The sequence below is a fragment of the Perognathus longimembris genome, chromosome 6 (genome assembly GCF_023159225.1).
Source record: "Perognathus longimembris pacificus isolate PPM17 chromosome 6, ASM2315922v1, whole genome shotgun sequence".
Lineage (NCBI taxonomy): Eukaryota > Metazoa > Chordata > Mammalia > Rodentia > Heteromyidae > Perognathus > Perognathus longimembris.
This window is the reverse complement of record NC_063166.1, coordinates 10,780,295-10,797,533: the sequence shown is the minus strand read 5'-3', so window position 1 is coordinate 10,797,533 and position 17,239 is coordinate 10,780,295. Positions and strand designations below refer to the sequence as shown.

Sequence of the window (17,239 nt, the reverse complement as noted above, 5' to 3'; positions counted from 1 at the left end):
TATACATGTGGTGCTGGGGAATCGAACCCAGGGCTTCATGTATACGAGGAAAACACTCTTGCCACTAGGCCATATTCCCAGCCCTTCATGATCATTTTTAATAAAAGAAATTGTTTCCTTTCAGCAGTGAGCAGGACCAAATCCAGGAGGGAAGATGCCAGAAAAAGGACCTTAAAGACGCCCTGGGCCCTGAGAGGGTTTCTAGCTTTCCACCAGTCAAGGTTTCTGCTCCAGACTCTTGGTCCAGACAGGTAGCTATTGGAAGTGGGTGGGGGGAGGGGGGTCTCCAGGAACAGCCTCACGCTGGTGGGCGTGGCTGTGCAAGTTCCACCCACGGGGGTGGGGTGGGGGACTGGCCCCTGGGACTGCTTCCTCTTTCTTCTCTCTGCAGCAAAGAGTGGGTCTTCCGAGCCCAGGTGTCTGGGTGCTGGCTGGCCGCCTCCCTCCTGGCTTCAGGGGCAGTGAGAGCCCCCGGCAGCCCTGCAGGATGGAGCCGACACCTGAGGAGCCCCTGGCCTCTGTGAGCAGCCTGGTGGCTGTGTTTGAGAACTGCAGGTATGGGGCAGCTGGGCGGGAATGGTCACCCAGCCCCTCTGCCACCTGTTCCCCTAGGCTGAGACCCCAGAACTCCTAGGGCTCCCCGTCGAGCGCAGCGTTCTCTGGGTCCTGAACTGGGTGCTGTAAGGTTCAGCTGAAAGGAGCTGGCCACATGGCCCAGGCAGAAAAGAATTTACGGAGGGCAGAGCATAGGGCTGGCCTGCACAAGATGGAGGGGATGCAGGGGAAGGGAAAGGGGGGAGGCTAGGGGGAAGGGAAAAGCTTCTAGGAGGCCAGGGGCAAAAAACGGGGCAGAACTAATGATGGAAGCTGGTATATGGGGAGGAGGCAGGGAGGAGGCGTGTCCACGGCCTCGGAGCCTGGAGGAACCACCCACTGCCCCCAGGTGCACCAGTTACCTGGCTTACAGAAGCTGGGCAGAGGCTTCTGGGGAAGGGGCCACGTGCGCACCCAGGAAGAACAGTGGGGAAGGGCCCATGTTTTCCTGGGTGGACCTAACAGGTACCTTCTCCCGCTGGACAATTCCCACATCCCTGCATGGCGGGCTCCATGGAGCACGGGGGGCTGAGGTGCAAACTTTGGCAGGGTGAGAGAGGAGGAGGAGAGGTGCTGTGGCCCAGTGGTGTGGTTTGGGTGGGCAGGGGTGGGGGGGAAAGCAGGGTGGGGTGCAGGACTTCCCCAACACTGAGCAGAAATGACACCCAGAGAGCATCCAACCCTTAAGTCGGAGAAATGTGTGATTTTATCGGTCACACCCTGACACGGTCAGAGCCTAAAGCAGATGTCATTACAATAAAATGGGAGCCAGGTGTCAGTGGTTCATGCCTGTAATCCTAGCTACTCAAGAGGCTGAGAGCTGAGCATTGGGGTTCAAAACCAGCCTGGGCAGGAAACTTCATGAGACTCTTATATCCAATTAATCACCAGAAAACCCAAAGTGACACTGCGGCTCAAAGTGGTAGTGTGCTAGCCTTGATCAAAAGAGCTCAGGGACATTGCCCAAGCCCCATAACCCCCCCCAAAGTAAATAATAAAATAAATCGGGGTGCATAGGTAAAGCTGGGTCTCTGTTGGGCCAAGCAGGACTGTGGTCACTTATGGAGGAGAGACAAGTCCTGGGTTCTTTTTATTCCTTATTTTATACACCTCGCTCTCTCTTCCTTCCCTCCCTTCCCCCCTCCTTCTTTCCTTCCTTCCTTTCCCGTGTTATTGAGGTTTGAACTCAGGATCTTGTACTTTGCTAGGCAGGTGCTCTAGTAGGTTTAGTTCTCTCCAGGTGCCCAGGTTAGCCCTTGTTGACTTCAGCTAGTTTTCCAGGAAGGATCTCAAGTTTTGTCCAGGCTGGTTTGGCTCATGAACCTCCTACCTATGTTTCCCCCCTAGCTGGGATGACAGGTTTGCACCGTCATGCCCAGCTTGTATAGTTTGAGATGAGTGTGTCACAAACTTTGTGTTTGGGCTGTTTCAGAACACAATCCTCCCATATCTGCCTCCTGAGTGGTAGGATTACAGGCGTGAGCCACTACAGTTGTCTTCTATTCCTTTCCTGTAAGAAGATGGAAAGGGGGGCATTCAAAGAAGGGAAAAGCTGGGCTTGGGATATGGTATATGTTAAAGGGTGTTCTGGCCCGCTGGGAGGAGGCTCTGGAAATGGCCTTTGAGGTGGAGATGCGCCCCAGGTGGTTTATGGGGAACGCTTGTGGGAGAGAGAAGCCGGGTGGAACAGAGGAGCTGAGCCTCTTTGTGTCCGGGGGTGCTGGTCTGGATTCAGTTCAGCTATACCCAGTGGTTCCCAGGCCCGGTGTTTGCACCTCAGGGACAGATGGTTAGAGTTGGGTAAGGCAGCTCTCCCACAGAGAGCAGTTCCCCAAGGAGGACTCTGGCAATAGCCTGACAGCTCCTCAGGCCATCCAGCTCTGGGGGAGGCCAGCCAGCACCTGTGCCTGGGAGCAGCCCAGCACAGCCCCCGCTGGAACACAGACTCGGCAGGACACAGCCCCTCTACCGGCTTTGTGCTGGCTCATTGGTAATAAGAGTCCCACAGGCCTCCCGGCTGCCTTTGAACTGTGATCCTCACATCTCAGCCTCCTGAGTAGCTAGGATGACAGGCGTGAGCTTGTGTGCTCAGCCAATAGGGCAAGGCAGGGTTGCTACCGTGCCTCTCCCATTCAGCACCACGGACAGCTCCCTGCGGCCACCTGCCTGCACCACGGTGGAGGGGAGGGGCGCGGGGGGGGGGGGGCACCCGCACACCTGGCACGGAGCCCACACGTGCGTGGGGCTCTGGAAGGCTCCAGTGCCTTCGCTGATGTGAAACCGAGGGCCACTAAGGAAACAGAAGCAGGGGGGAAATTTGCAGAAGCTGAAGCCAAATGTAGAACAGAAAGCAGAGACTCAGCTCCCCCCAGGGGCTGCAGATGTGTGGGCCGAGGAACCATATTTGGGTTATCAGGGCTGGGGACAGCCCCACCATAGAAGATGGGAGCTGGGCCCCAGGGCTTGGTGCAGCACAAACCAGCTGTGCGGCTCGGGACATTTGCTTGACCTCAGTCTTCAGATGGAGGGGTTCCCTGCCGGTGACTGCATCGTATATATATGTATATATAATTTCCTGGTGCTGGGGTTTGAAGTCAGGGCCTCATGCTTGTTGGGCTTGCTCACAGCTGATGCTCTACCACCTGAGTCACACCCCCAGCCTTTTAAAAAGATGGGTCCAGCTGGGCCCCGGTGGCTCACGCCTGTCATCCTCGCTCCTTAGGAGGCTGAGATCTGAGGAGTGCAGTGGGAAGCCAGCCTGGGCAGGAAAGTCTGTGAGGCTCTTATCTCCAATAAACCACTCCCAAAACGCCAGACGTGGCACTGGGGCTCAAGTGGCAGAGTGCTAGCCTTGAGCGCAAAGAGGCTCAGGGACAGTGCTAGGCCCTGAGTTCAAGCCCCAGGACTGGTAAACAAACAAACAAACAAGAAACATGCCTCCAGTCCAGCTTTTTCTTGGTGATTTTGGAAATGGAATCTGGCAGGCTTTTCTACACAGACTGGCTTTGAATCCTGGTCTTCTAGACCTCGGCCTCCGGGATATGTAGCTATGAGCCTCTGGTGCTCAGCTTATCTTTCATTTTAAGGTTGTGTGTGTGTGTGTGTGTGCACGTGCATGTGGGCGCTGGCCTTGGAGCTGGGATTCACATCCTGGGCGCTGTCCCTGAGCTTTTCCCTTCAGGCTGGTCCTCTATCACTGGAGTTACCACTCTATTTCTGGCTTTTTTGTAATTAATTGAGATAAAATGTTATGGGCTTTCCTGCCCTGGCTGGCTTTGAGCTGTGATTCTCAGATTTCAGTCTCCTGAGGAGCTAGAATTACAGGTATGAACCACTGATGCCCAGCTTCCACTTAATTTTTGGTATTTTAACATTTTCTTTCTTTTCTGTTCTGTTCTTTTTGTTGGTTGTGGGGCTTGAACTCAGGGCCTGAGCATTGTCCCTGAGCCTCTTGGTGCTCAAGGCTAGCACTCTGCCACTTGAGCCACAGCGCCACTTCTGGTTTTTGAGTGGTTAATTGGACATAAGTGTCTCACAGGGACTTTTCTGCCCAGGTTGGCTTCAAATCCCAATCCTCAGATCTCAGTCTCCTGAATAGCTAGGATTACAGGCGTGAGCAACCAGTGCCCAGCTACATTTTCTGTTCTTCAGATACATAATTTTATTGTTACTAAGTTGTTATACAGGACAGTTATCATTTCATAAGTCAGGTAATGCGTATATTTCTTTTTCTGGATACTATTACCTCTTCCTTCACCACCCCTCCACCCAGTTTCCCCTCCTATCCCTGCCCACAAGTTCCATAGATCATTTTCAACATAGTATATTTTATTTATTTATTTTTTTGCCAGTCCTGGGGCTTGAACTCAGGGCCTGAGCACTGTCCCTGGCTTCTTTGGCTCAAGGCTAGCACTCTACCACTTGAGCCACAGCGCCACTTCTGGCTTATTCTGTGTATGTGGTGCTGAGGAATCGAACCCAGGGCTTCATGCATGCTAGGCAAGCACTCTACCACTAAGCCACATTTCCAGCCCCAACATAGTGTATTTTAACATTTCAAATATTAATAAAAAGAAACATTGTAAACAGGGAAGTCTGCAGTTCCTCCGTGTGGATGAAATGTAGTCCACGCTGACTCATTTTGAACCCTGCCCCCTCGCGGAAGGTGTGGAGGGAAGAAATGGAAATGTAGGGGCAGTGGGCCCAGCCGGGAGTCACTTCCCCCATGCCACTTCTCCCTCCTGCCGCACACCCGCGCGGGACCTTCAGGTCTGCTCTGTTCCCAGGACTCCGGGAGCAGCGGCCAAAGCCCACACACCGGAGGACACATATCACCCCCCTGAGCCGGCCCTGGGGCCATGGGGGTCACCCCACCTGGGGGAGGCCCTGGGGCCAGGCCCCAGGACGGTCAGCAGGCAGTACCTGAGCTCCCTGAAGAACAAGCTGTCCAGTGGGGCCTGGAGGAAGTCCTGCCAGCCCGCTGTGTGTCGCGGGCCAGGGGCGCAGGTGGGAGCTGGGCCCTCTCCACCCTCCTCTTCGCCCCCCCCCCCCCGCCCCAAGCCAGCACCTGGGGCGTCCATGTGGGGGGTCCCGTGGGGTCACTCGGGCTGCTAGAAGCAAAGCACAGTTTCCCCTTGAGATGCGTTTCTTGAATTCTCTGTCACCCTGGTCAGCCCTATCATTTCCCTCACCGTGGGGACCCTTCCGAACCCTCTGGAACGTATTCAAAGCTACACAGTGGGAGCCGGGCACAAGTGGTTCATGTCTGTCACCCTAGCCAACTCAGGAGGCTGAGATACTGCCAGGGCAGGAAAGTCTGTAAGACTCTTCTCTCCAGTTAGCCAACAAAAAGCCAGACGTGGAGGTGTGGCTCAAGTGGTAGAGCACCAGCCTTGAGCAGCTGGTGGCTCCTATCTATACACCCCGCTACTCAGGAGGCTGAGATGTGAAGATTGTGGTTCAAAGCCAGCCTGGGCAGGAAGCCCGTGAGACTCTTTATCTCCAACGAGTCGCTTCTTCTGTGATTAAGTGGAGCTGCAACTCAAGTGATAGGGTGCTAGACTCGAGTAAAAGGAGCTCAGAGACAGGGCCCGGGCCCAGAGTTCAAGCCCTGGGACTGGCCAGAAAAGAAAGGATAAGGGAAAGCACAAAGCCCTGAGCTCAAGAGCCAAGACCCAGAACTGGCAAAAAGAAAAATAATACATAGCTCAGAGCAGACTTCAGCTGTGCACCTGGTGCCCTCCACCAGGGAGGGTGGCCAGCCCCTGAGAGAGCCCAGGTAGAAGCTTCCAGACTTAGCCTCAGAACTGGCCAACCTTGCTCTGCCCCCGGGCCAGTCTAGACACTCTGGGGGAAGGTGGGAATCCACGGGTGTTCAGGGTCCCCCCCAGAGGAGCCCAATGCTGTCCTCTGCCCTCCCCTCCTCCCCCCCGCAGGAGCCCGAGGAGAAGAGGATCGTCCAGGAGCTGCTGGAAACGGAGCGGGCCTATGTGGCAAGGCTGCACCTGCTGGACCAGGCCAGTGGCCAGCCCCTCCCCCTCCCGGCCCCGCCCCCTCCCGGCCCCGCCCCCGGCTCCTCCCACCCCCTGCTCTGCCGCCCTCCTGCCGCTGAGCCCAGGACCCCTGAGTTTGGCTCCAGAGCCTCAGGCCACCATCCTGAGGCTGGAGTTGAGGCGGAATGAGGCTTTAGCCCTCCGGCTCTCTGGTGCTTGACTAGCCTCAGCTATGGGCACAGGAGGTACACGGCCAGGCCTTTGGGCCTCTCCCCCCCGCCACCTGAACCCTTCATTTGAGGAGCCCTAAAGCTGGAGGGCTACAGCATTACCCTTCAGCTGGGGAAGTTCAAAAGCTCCACAGAGCTGGGCGCTGGCGGCTCACGCCTGTCATCCCAGCTACTCAAGGGGCTGAGATTTGAGGACCAGGGTTCAAAGCCAGCCTGGGCAGGAAGGTCCACAAGACTCTTATCTCTAATGGACCACCCCCAAACCGGAAGTGGATCTGTGGCTCAGAGTGATAAGAGTGCTAACCTTGAGCAATAAAAGCCCAGAAACAGTGCCCAGGCCCTGAGTTCAAGCCCCAGGACTGGCAAACAGACAAAAGCAAAACCCTCCACAGCGCCAGGATGGCCGGCTCAGCGGTCAGCCTTTGGCCAAGTCTCGGTGTTGGGGCCTTGCCCGTCACCGGCGCCCCGTCTTCCTGGCCTGCCTCTCCCTGGGATTGCAAGGATGGGGGGGGGTGAGGAGGCCCCCCGCTCCTGGGGCGGTGCTGTCTCCCCCGGGCCGGCGCGTGACCCCGCGCTGGCGGCCGCAGGTGTTCTTCCGGGAGCTCCTGAGCGAGGCCCGCAGCAGCAAGGCCTTCCCCGAGGACGTGGTCAGGCTGGTCTTCTCCAACATCTCCTCCATCCACCAGTTCCATGCCCAGTTCTTCCTCCCAGAGCTGCAGCGGCGCCTGGACAGCTGGTGAGGCCTGACCTGGCTGAGGGCAGGGGGCCGGCCCTGGGGCCGGGGGTCGCCCGGTGGGTCCCGGCCCGGGCTGTGTGCGTGGCCATCATGGAGCCCTAGGGCCCCACAGGAACTCTGGCTGAGTGCATGGAGGATGTGTGACCCCAAAGGAAGAGCCCAGGTTGAGTGACTGTGAGGCTGAGTGTGTATGAGCTGTCACTGCATGGGTGTGCGTGCGTGTGTGTGTGTGTGTGACGGGTCTTGAACTCCCCGTGCCTAGGCACTGTCCCTGAGCTTTTTTACACAAAGATAGCTAGTGCTCTACCACTTTGTGAGCCATAGTGCCACTTCGGTTTTCTGGTGGTTAACTGGAGATACGAGTCTCAGGGACTCTCCCCGCTGGGCTGCCTCAGAACTGTGACCCTCAGATCTCAGCCTCCTGAGTAGCAAGGATTATGAGCCATCAGTGCCTGGCTTGAGCATTTCTTTATCCATCACCCTGGTATCTGCTGGACAGAACCTGCCAGCCATGACAGGCTCCTCCTCGGAGATGGGTCCTTTTGGCAGAGAGACAGAGAGACAGGTGTCTGTTCAGAAGAGGAGGCGGCCAGGTTCTTTCTAGACCAAATGACCTGAGAAGCAGCAGAAAGTGCCAACGCTGACCTTCCAGGATCCTGACCTTTGCACCTCTCTGTGCACAGTTACACCTGGGGTCCCACAGGCCTCCCTGTGCTTGCAGAGGTGACCACTGAAGCAGGTAGCCATGGAAGGATTTGCTTTCTGCACATTGGCATGAGCTGCCACGTTATGAGCAGGCGTGCTTGGCAGTCTGCGGCGAGGAAGAACATCGGCTATTGTTAGAGCTCGTGGTAGACCGGGCGCCTGTGGCTCACGCCTGTCATCCTAGCTACTCAGGAGGCTGGGATCGGAGGACTGAGGTTCAAAGCCAGACCTGGCAGACAAATCCAAGAGACTCTGGTGTCTAATTAGCCAGCTAAAAGTTGGACTGCAAGCATGGTCCAAGTGGTAGACCACTCAGCCTTGAGCAAGTAAAGCTAAGCCAGACCCACAGTCAGAGTGCAAAGCCCTGAGTTCAAATCCTGACTGCTACACACACACAAACACACACACACGAAGGATACAGAGCGGTTCGCGGATATCTTATTTTTATTTTTTTATAACTGCTTGAAATGTTTCATAATTATTTTTAAGAGGGAAAGAGTCATTTGAGATTACCTACTGTCATTCCCATTTTTTTTTTTTTTTGTTGCCAGTCCTGGGGCTTGAACTCAGGGCCTGATCACTGTCCCTGGCTTCTTTTTGCTCAAGGCTAGCACTCTGCCTCTTGAGCCAGAGCACCATGTCTGGCTTTTTCTATATATGTGGTGCTGGGGAATCGAACCCAGGGCTTCATGTATACAAGGCGAGGACTTTACCACTAGGCCATATTCCCAGCCCTGTCATTCCCAGTTTTTTTCAAAGTAGAAAATTGGGGCACAGGCTGGGTAGGGTTGTAGATGCTTGCGACCCCAGCCTTTGGGGGGAGGCAGAGACAGAAAGATCACCAGTTCCAGGCCAGCTAGAGAGCGTGACTCAGGAATCAATGAACAGAGCCCAGAGAGGCCTAGTGGCTTGGCGGAGGACACGCCGCTCAGGCACCTGGTGTGTCTCAGAAGAAGGCTTGGCTGGGTCAGCTCCGGCCCTGGTGATGGCCACCGAGTCCCGCACCGGGTTGTCACCGGCCGTGGCCGGGCAGCGCTGGGCCCGGCGGGGGAGGCGGGCAGCGGACAGGGCAGCGTGCGGGGCTCCCGGTGTAAGGCTGGACGCACACCCCGCCCCACGCCCGAGAGGACGGGAAAGGCCAGGCGGGGGCGGGGGTGGGCCGGCCTCACGCGGGGGGGCCCACGCAGGGCGGCCACGCCTCGCATCGGGGACGTGATCCAGAAGCTGGCCCCGTTCCTGAAGATGTACAGCGAGTACGTGAAGAACTTCGCGCGGGCCGCGGAGCTGCTGGCCGCCTGGACCGACAAGTGTCCCCCCTTCCAGGAGGTGATCGCCCGCGTCCAGGTGAGCCCCCGCTCCGCTGCCCCGCTTCCCCAGGCCGTCGGGGACCCCTCCAGTGCCCCCCTCATTCTCCCGTTCCCCCCCCCCAGAGCAGCGAGGCCTCGGGCAGCCTGACCCTGCAGCACCACATGCTGGAGCCGGTGCAGCGCATTCCCCGCTACGAGCTGCTGCTCAGGGAATACATCCAGAAGCTTCCGGCCCAGGCCCCAGACCGGGCTGATGCCCAGAGTGAGGACGCCCCTCGGAGGGGGGGACGGGGGGGGGGGCTGAGCCACACCGTGACTTCATTTACCACCTCCACAAGTGTCCGTGGCCACCATCGGCCTGTGGCTAGGGGCCACGGGCCACCCAGGACACGAGTGGGGCCCAGGGAGCTCCAGCCAGGGGCCCCTGGGGCTGCCTGATCACGCCCGGAGGCCTGGCGCCAGCCCCCCCCGTCCCCCCCCCCCCGCCTCACGCCGGCCCTGCCTCGTGGACAGAAGCCCTGGAGCTCATCTTCTCGGCCGCTCAGCACTCGAACGCGGCCATCACGGAGATGGTGAGCGGCGCCCGGCCCTGGCCGCCCTCCCTCCCGCGCGGGCCGGGCGGGTGCTGAGGCCTCCCTCCCCCCACCCCCCCACCCCGCCCCCAGGAGCGGCTGCAGGACCTGTGGGACGTGTACCAGCGCCTGGGCCTCGAGGCCAGCCTCGTGGACCCCTCCAACACGCTGCTCCGCGAGGGCCCCGTGTTCAAGATCTCCTTCCGACGCAGCGACCCCATGGAGCGCTACCTGTTCCTGGTAGGGCCCCCCCCCCACCCCCAGCCTCGGGGGCGGAGAACAACAGGGAGGGACTGGGAGTTCACCCGCAGGTCTACACCTCCCACCCAGCCCGGAGCTTTCCGGAGGAGGCTCACTTTGGTCCCTGGATGCCCGCAGGCAGGGTGACCCTTCAGCTCCCACCTTGCCAGGGGTGAGGGCCAGGCGGCCTCTCCCCCACCCCTTCCCCATTCCCTGGGAGGCCCTGTGAGAGAAGTTCAGAATGTGGTTGGAGAGGAAGGCAACAGTGGTGGCCAGCCCCAGCCCAGCCTGGGAGGCCTCCAACCCCCATCCTGGCTGCCACTGCTCCACGCTCACAACCTGTGTCCCCTGCAGTTCAACAACATGCTCCTGTACTGTGTGCCCAGGGTCATCCAGGTGGGTGCCCACTTCCAGGTGCGAACCCGCATCGATGTGGCTGGCATGAAGGTAAGGTCCTCGGGTGTCCGCTGGGCTTCCCTACCCCGGTGTGGGGGGGTGGGAATGCAGGGGTGGGCAATAGCAAGAGAGGCAGAGCAGGTTCTCCATGGGAGAGCAGAAGCCCCGCCAGGCCAGGCAGGGTGGTGATGGAAAGTTCCGGATGGAGCTGTGCCCTGGGGCTTTTTGCTCCCCTCGGCCTGGGCTACTCTTCTGTGCCCTGCAGGAGACAGGGGCCGGGAGCTGGCTTAGGGTTTTCTCTGCTGTATTAGGGTCTCGTGTGTACCAGGCCGGCGCTCAGCCACCTGAGCCACGCGTCCCAGTTCTGGCTTTTTTGCTGTGCTCACTGGAGAGGAGAGCCTGTCAGATCCACCTGCCCTGGCTAACTCCGAACCCTGATCCTCAGCTCTCAGCCTCCCGAGTAGCTAAGATTACAGGTGTGAGCACCAGTGCCTGCCCACCCTCACCCCAGATAGCCAGACTGTCCCCCTCTACAGCCCTGGCTGGCCTTGAACTCAGGATCCTCAGGATCCTCTTTATTCTTTCCTTTCTTGCCAGTCCCGGGGCTTGACCTCAGGGCCTGGGTGCTGTCCCTGAGCTTTCTGCTCAGGGCTAGCGCTCTACCACGTGAGCCACACACAGCTCTCCTTCTCGCTTTTTCCGTGGTTGAGAATAAGTCTCACAGACTCTCTTGGCCAGGCTGGCTTTGAGCTGTGATTCTCAGCTAGCGGCCACACAGCGCCCTCTCCTGGACAGCACAGACATGGCGCGGGCAGGGCTGGGCCTGGCCCCGTGTCTCTGCAGCCATTCCTGCCGTGGGAGTCTCCGTGTGACCTCTGACCCCACTCAAAGCTTTCTTATGCCTTAGCCTTAGGGACTGAAATCCCGGGGTTTCCATCGCCTTTTAAAAGCTGAGTGACCTCCAGCACGCCTCTAGCCCCCTCTGAGCCTCCCGCAGCCTCATGTATGTATGTATGTATGTATGTATGTATGTATGTGTGTGTGTATGTATGTATGCAGTGCAGGCTGGTCTCAGATTTGGGGGTTCTCCTGCCTCAGCCTCCTGAGTGCTGAGACTATAGGCATCCGCTAGCATGCCCAGCTATTATTACCTTGTTATTATGGACACTTTATTGTTTTGTTTTGTTTTTTTGGCCAGTCCTAGGCCATGAACTCAGGGCCTGAGCACTGTCCCTGGCTTCTTTTTTGCTCAAGGCTAGCACTCTGCCACTTGAGCCACAGCGCCACTTCTGGCCATTTTCTGTATATGTGGTGCTGAGGAATCGAACCCAGGGCCTCATGTATACGAGGCAAGCGCTCTTGCCACTAGGCCATATTCCCAGCCCATTATGGACACTTTAAAGTCAAGAAAAATAACACCACGATCTGAATATACTAATTTAGTCTTAGAGATCAACTTCCGATCTTTTCCCGATTTCCCTTCTTCTTTTTTCTCTGTGTGCTGGTCCCAGGGCTTGACTGCAGGGCCTAAGTGCTGACCCTGAGCTTTTTTTTTTTTTTGCTCAAGGCTAGTGCTTGAGCCACGGCTCCACTCTTGGCATTTTGGAGGTGAATTGGAAATAAGAGTTGCGCGGACTTTCACACCCAGGCCGGCTTTGAACCTCGACCCTCGGGTCTCAGTGTCCTGAGTGGCACCAGCACTGGGCCTCCCAGGGACGCTTTTGCCAGGAACCGGCTGTCGGCTCACCCTGGGCTGACCTAGCTACGGGACTGGGGAAGTGGAGGACAGCTTGGGTCCTGTCCCCGGAGCGAGGGTCACTGCGCCGGACACCGCGCGCCAGGCAGGGCGGGCTGAAGCGGGGGCCCCCCGTCCTTCCTCCCCGGCAGGTGCGGGAGCTGAGCGACGCGGAGTTCCCACACGCGTTCCTGGTGTCGGGGAGGCAGCGCACACTGGAGCTGCAGGCCAGGTGGGCCAAGGGACCTGGGGCGGGTGGGGTGGGCGGGCAGCCGGGGGTGGGCGGGCAGGTGGGGAAGGGCAGCTCCTAGCCCTGCTGTTGCATTGCTTCCTACAGGTCCCAGGAGGAGATGGTTTTCTGGATTGAGGTATTGGGGGGGGGGGGGACTCCAGGACCCCAGGGGGATTGGAGCAGGAGAGGGAGGGAGGGAGGGAGGGAGTGGGTTCGGTGTGGACATCCCACGCCTGGATGTGTCTAGCTGCTCCCTGCACTCAGCGAGTGTGGTATCTGTCCTGGGTTCAAATCAACTGCCTACCTGGGCGGCCTGGGGCCAGAGACTCAACCTCTCTGAGCCTCCAACTTGGACATCTGAAATCCTGGGCTGAGGGAGACGTGTGTGCGCGCGTGCGCATGTGTGTGTGCGTGTGTAGCACGTCCGTGGAGCATCACTAAGAAGCCCTCCCTCCCACCTTCCCCAACCTCTGACCCAGGCCTGCCAGGCTGCCATCGACCAGATTGAGAAGCGGAATGAAAGCTTCAAGGCCGTGGCGCAGGGCTGGGAGGGAGACGCAAAGGAGCGGGAGGTAGGAAGGGAGCCGCACGCTGGTTCTGCCTGGTCTCTGCGCCCCGGGGCGGGGGCAGGGACGTTCCCTCGAGAACCGCAGCACCCAAGCAGGAGGAGGGGAAGGGGAGGATCCTTTCCTTCCAATGCCCCCTGCAGCAGGGAGGGGGCTGTGGGGCCACACAGTGCCCCCTGGCACGGTGCCCCGGAGGTGAGACCGGGAGGTTGGAAAGGGGTGTGTGTGTGTGTGCTGTGGGGTGGGGTGGGCAGAACAGCTGGAGTTCAGATATTTGAGTTCAAGTCTCAGCTGGATTGGGGCTTGCTGGGCAGCCTAGCTGCATTTCTTGACCTCTCTGGGCCTGGATCTGCTTCCTTAACTCTAAAACAAGGACCTTAGCGGGGGCCTGAGGATGGCCGCTGAAAGCCCGCCCAGCCTGTGAGACTCTCAGCTCCATTGAACCACCCCGAACCCCGAGGTGGGGCTGTGGCTCAAGTGGTAGAGCACTAGCCTTGAGCCACAAAGCTCAGGGACAGTGGCCAGGCCCTGAGTTCAAGCCCCACGATGGACCCCCAAAAGTGAGAGGAAGGAAGGAACTCTGCAACTCACCTTTATGATCACAATTAAAAAAAAAAAATTAGCACCCAGGCTTCCCTGAGGGGCGGCGGGCAGCCCACCCCCCACCCCAGGCCCACCCGCCCCTTCTCCAGCTGCAGAGCGAGCAGCTGGGCCTGCGCGCCCCGCAGTGGATCCGGGACAAGATGGCCACCATGTGCATGCGCTGCCAGGAGCCCTTCAACGCCCTGACCCGCCGGCGCCACCACTGCCGGGCCTGCGGCTATGTGAGTACCAAGCCCAGCACTGTCCACGACACGGGGACCCACCCAGGCCGCGGCCTTCCCCCACGCACGCCACGCCCCCCCCAGGACACCCCACGCTTAGCGCCCGGAGATGGTGGTCAGGGGGAGCCCCGTGGGAACACAATGCCCTGAGTTCAAGCCCCCCAAAATATATTGACGAATGACAGTAAACCAATTAACTTGCTTAATAAAAAAACAATACGCTGAGGGCTGGTGCTTCGTGCCTGGAATCCTAAGTACCTAGTTCAAAGCCAGCCCGGCAGGAACATCTGGGAGGCCCTTATCTCCAATTAACTACCAACAAAAGAAAAATGGCCCAAGTGGAGCTGCGGCTCAAGTGCAGAGCAGTGAGCAGCCTGAGCACGAAGCTCAGGGCCAGCGGCCAGGCCCTGGGTTCAAGCCCCACCGTCTCCGCAGGTCTCCGGGTGGTGTCGTCGGGGTGGTGCCGGCCTCGCCCGGCGTCGGTGCGCTGGGGAGGGAGGGTGACTCACCCTCATTCGCCCAGGGGCCAGTTTCGGTCGGCCCCACCCACAGGCCCTCGCCCTGGGAGGGTAGGGTGAGGGCGTGGCGGGCATGGGGGGGCAGGGGCGGGCAGCGTGAGGGTAGGGCAGCACGCCACGGAGTCCCTGGGTTTGGTACTCGACCACGCCTCGCTCCTCTCGGGTGTTTCCCATCTACCTGTGACAACTTGCAGCACCCCACATTCTTTCTATTTTGCCAGTCCTGGGGCTCAAACTCAGGGCCTGAGCACTGTCCCTGGCTTCTTTTAGCTCAAGGCTAGCACTCTGCCACGTGAGCCACAGCGCCACTTCCGGCTTTTTCTGGTTCTGTGGTGCTGGGGAATCGAACCCAGGGCTTCATGCATGCTAGGCAAGCACTCTACCGCTAATCCACATTCCCAGCCCTTCCCCCTCCACCCCTCCTCCTCTGTGGCTCCCCATGGCTTACCATCTCCCCAGCAGGATCCACTAACATGCCCCCCCCCCAGGCTTGGGACCTCCCCCTCACTTCCAGCAGGTCTTTCTGGCAAAAACAGCAAGACTGCTTGCCTCCTACACATGAAGCTCTTGGTTCGATTCCCCAGCACCACAAAAATGGAAAACGGCCAGAAGGGTAGCTGCTAGCCTTGAGCGGGAAGAAGCCAGGGACAGTGCTCAGGCCCTGAGTCCAAGGCCCAGGACTGGCAAAAAAAAACTAAATAAAACAAAAAAAAACAGCCCCTCACCTAGCTGCTCAGATGCTCTGGGGTTGTGATGGAGCGGGTGCCGGAGCCCAGCCCCCTCTGGGTCTCTGTGCAGGCGGGCCTGTGTGGGCGGGGTATCTTGTGGGGCGGGGCCTGTGGGTGGGCGTGGTCTGTGCATGGGCGGGGTCTGTGTGGGGGCGGTGTGCATGGGCGGGGGTCTGTGTGGGGGCGGGGTCTCTCTGTGGGCGGGGTCTGTGTGGGCGGTGTCTCTGCGTGGGGGCGGGGTCTGTGCATGGGCGGGGTCTGTGAGTGGGTGGAGTGTGGGGGCGGGGTCTCTGTAGGGGGCGGGGTCTCTCTGTGGGCGGGGTCTGTCCTGGCCCCCGCGGGCCCACACAGCCACGCCCTCCCGTGCTCGCAGGTGGTGTGTGCCCGCTGCTCCGACTACCGCGCCCAGCTGAAATACGACGGCAACAGGCCCAACCGGGTGTGCGCCTCCTGCTACGCCGTCCTCACCGGAAGCGTGTTCCCCGCGGACAAGGAGCGGAGGCCGGGCATCCTGGAGGTCAGGGGCTCCCCGGTCCTGGGGCTTGAACCCAGGGCCTGGGCGCCGCGTCCCCGAGCTTCCTTCCACTCGAGGCCGGCGCGCTACCGCTTTGAGCCGCAGCACCGCTCCTGGTTTCTGGTGGTTCGTGGGTGGCCCCTGACCGCCCCTCTTCCTGCTTCTAGAAGGGGGCCTCGGCGGGGCCTGAGCAGAGCGTGATCTGCGGCTTCCTGCAGCTGAGCAGGGACAAGGGGAGGGGGCCCGGCCCCCGGGGCTGGTGTGTGATCCCCCGGGACGACCCCCTGGTTCTCTACGTCTACGCCGCCCCGCAGGTAAAGCCGCCGCCACCCTGCCCTGGCCCGGCCCTGCCCTCCTCGCGGGACGGTGCGGTGGGGACCGCGGCCCACTGCTCTCCCCTCCCCTAGGACATGCGAGCCCACACCTCCATCCCCCTGCTGGGCTACCAGGTGACTCCTGGGCCCCACGGGGACCCCCGCGGCTTCCAGCTGCAGCAGTCGGGCCAACTCTACACCTTCAGGGCCGAGACGGAGGAGCTGAGGAGCCACTGGGTGGAGGCCATCGGGCGGGCGGCCAGTGGCTGGACCCCCGGGGAGCCCGAGGACGGGGACCTGTCAGACTGAGCCACGGCTAGCGGCCCCCTCCCCACCTCTTCCACGCGGAGATCGATCTGACCCTGCAGCCTCAGGCATCCGCCCCAGCTGTACTCGAACAACACCCAGCCTTAGGCAGTGTGAGGCCCACCGAGGGTCATCCCAGCTGCTCAGGAGGCTGAGAGCTGCAGCCTCTAGTGATAAAAGCCAAGAAGAGTGGGAGACCTTGAGTTTGAACCTGGATACTTGCACAAAAAAGGAAGGAAGGGAGGGAGGGAGGGAAGTTGTGGTCCTTTCTTTGGTTGGGGTGCAGCCAAGTGTCCCCTTGCTGGGGCACAGGGACAGTCAGTGCTAAACCTGGGGGGTGGGAGGGCGGGGATCCCAGGAAGCCAGGACTGCTGGTTACAATCACTCCAGAAAACTGGGGGAAAAAATACTGGTGAAAAAATTCCACATATGGGCTGGGAAGGTGGCTTGGTGGTGGGGTGCTTACGGAGCATTCATGAAGCCCTGGATTCGATTCCGCAGTACCCCCCTCCAAATTCCACATAAATGAAGCTTGAAATTAATCCATGCCCATGTCTCTGTCCACCGCCACGATTTCTCTTATTTACTTGTTACAGGACAGGCTCTTTTTCTGTTTTGGAGTGAGATGGAGAAGAAAGCAGGAAGGTCCCCCGCTCCTTGATGAGCCCCCCCCCCCGCCCAGTTCTGGTACTGAGAACTTTGAGCCAGGTGCTGGGATGGGGGTCTTTTTGTTGGTGGTAGTGGTCATGGAGCTTGAACTCAGGGCCTGGGTGCTGTCTCTGAGCTTCTTTTTTTTGGCCAGTCCAGGGGCTTGGACTCAGGCCATTAGCACTGTCCCTGTTTCCTTTTGCTCAAGGCTAGCACTCTACCACTTGAGCCACAGCGCCACTTCTAGCCGTTTTCTATATATGTGGTGCAGGGGAATTGAACCCAGGGCTTTCATGTATATGAGGCAAGAAGCATTCTTGCCATTAGGCCATATCCCCAGCCCCTCTGAGCTGCTTTTTGCCCAAGGCTAGCGCTCTACCACTTGAGCCACAGCGCCGCTTCCAGCCTTTTTTTCTGAGTAGTTTATTGGTGATAAGAGTCTCACTGACTTTCCTGCCCAGGCTGGCTTTGAACCGCGATCCTCAGATCTCAGCCTCCTAAGTAGCTAGGATGACAGGCGTGAGCTACCAGTGGCTTGTTTGTTTGTTTTTGAGGTGAGGTTTCTCTCTGGGTGGCTGGGCT

General features: G+C 59.2%; 1 protein-coding gene across 1 annotated transcript; it reads left to right on the top strand.

The window, feature by feature from the left end:
- Window positions 1-406: 406 nt before the first annotated feature.
- Fgd2 (FYVE, RhoGEF and PH domain containing 2) lies at window positions 407-16,080 on the top strand. The gene is made up of 16 exons (XM_048347844.1): window positions 407-555; window positions 4,881-5,100; window positions 6,030-6,110; window positions 6,904-7,052; window positions 8,945-9,101; window positions 9,188-9,326; window positions 9,578-9,636; window positions 9,730-9,876; window positions 10,231-10,323; window positions 12,160-12,239; window positions 12,345-12,375; window positions 12,719-12,811; window positions 13,504-13,629; window positions 15,249-15,392; window positions 15,557-15,703; window positions 15,797-16,080. The coding sequence occupies exons 1-16, from the start codon at window positions 488-490 to the stop codon at window positions 16,010-16,012; spliced, it is 1,950 nt and encodes a 649-aa protein (XP_048203801.1). The 5' UTR covers window positions 407-487; the 3' UTR covers window positions 16,013-16,080.
- Window positions 16,081-17,239: the final 1,159 nt, after the last annotated feature.

What these genes read in the sequence shown, in the direction of transcription:
- Fgd2 (XM_048347844.1), top strand. Translation starts at nt 488, where the DNA reads ATGGAGCCGACACCTGAGGAGCCCCTGGCCTCTGTGAGCAGCCTGGTG. An exon ending in AGATGGTTTTCTGGATTGAG is followed by an intron (nt 12,376 to 12,718) that starts GTATTGGGGGGG and finishes CCTCTGACCCAG; the next exon opens with GCCTGCCAGGCTGCCATCGA. An exon ending in GAGACGCAAAGGAGCGGGAG is followed by an intron (nt 12,812 to 13,503) that starts GTAGGAAGGGAG and finishes CTCCAGCTGCAG; the next exon opens with AGCGAGCAGCTGGGCCTGCG.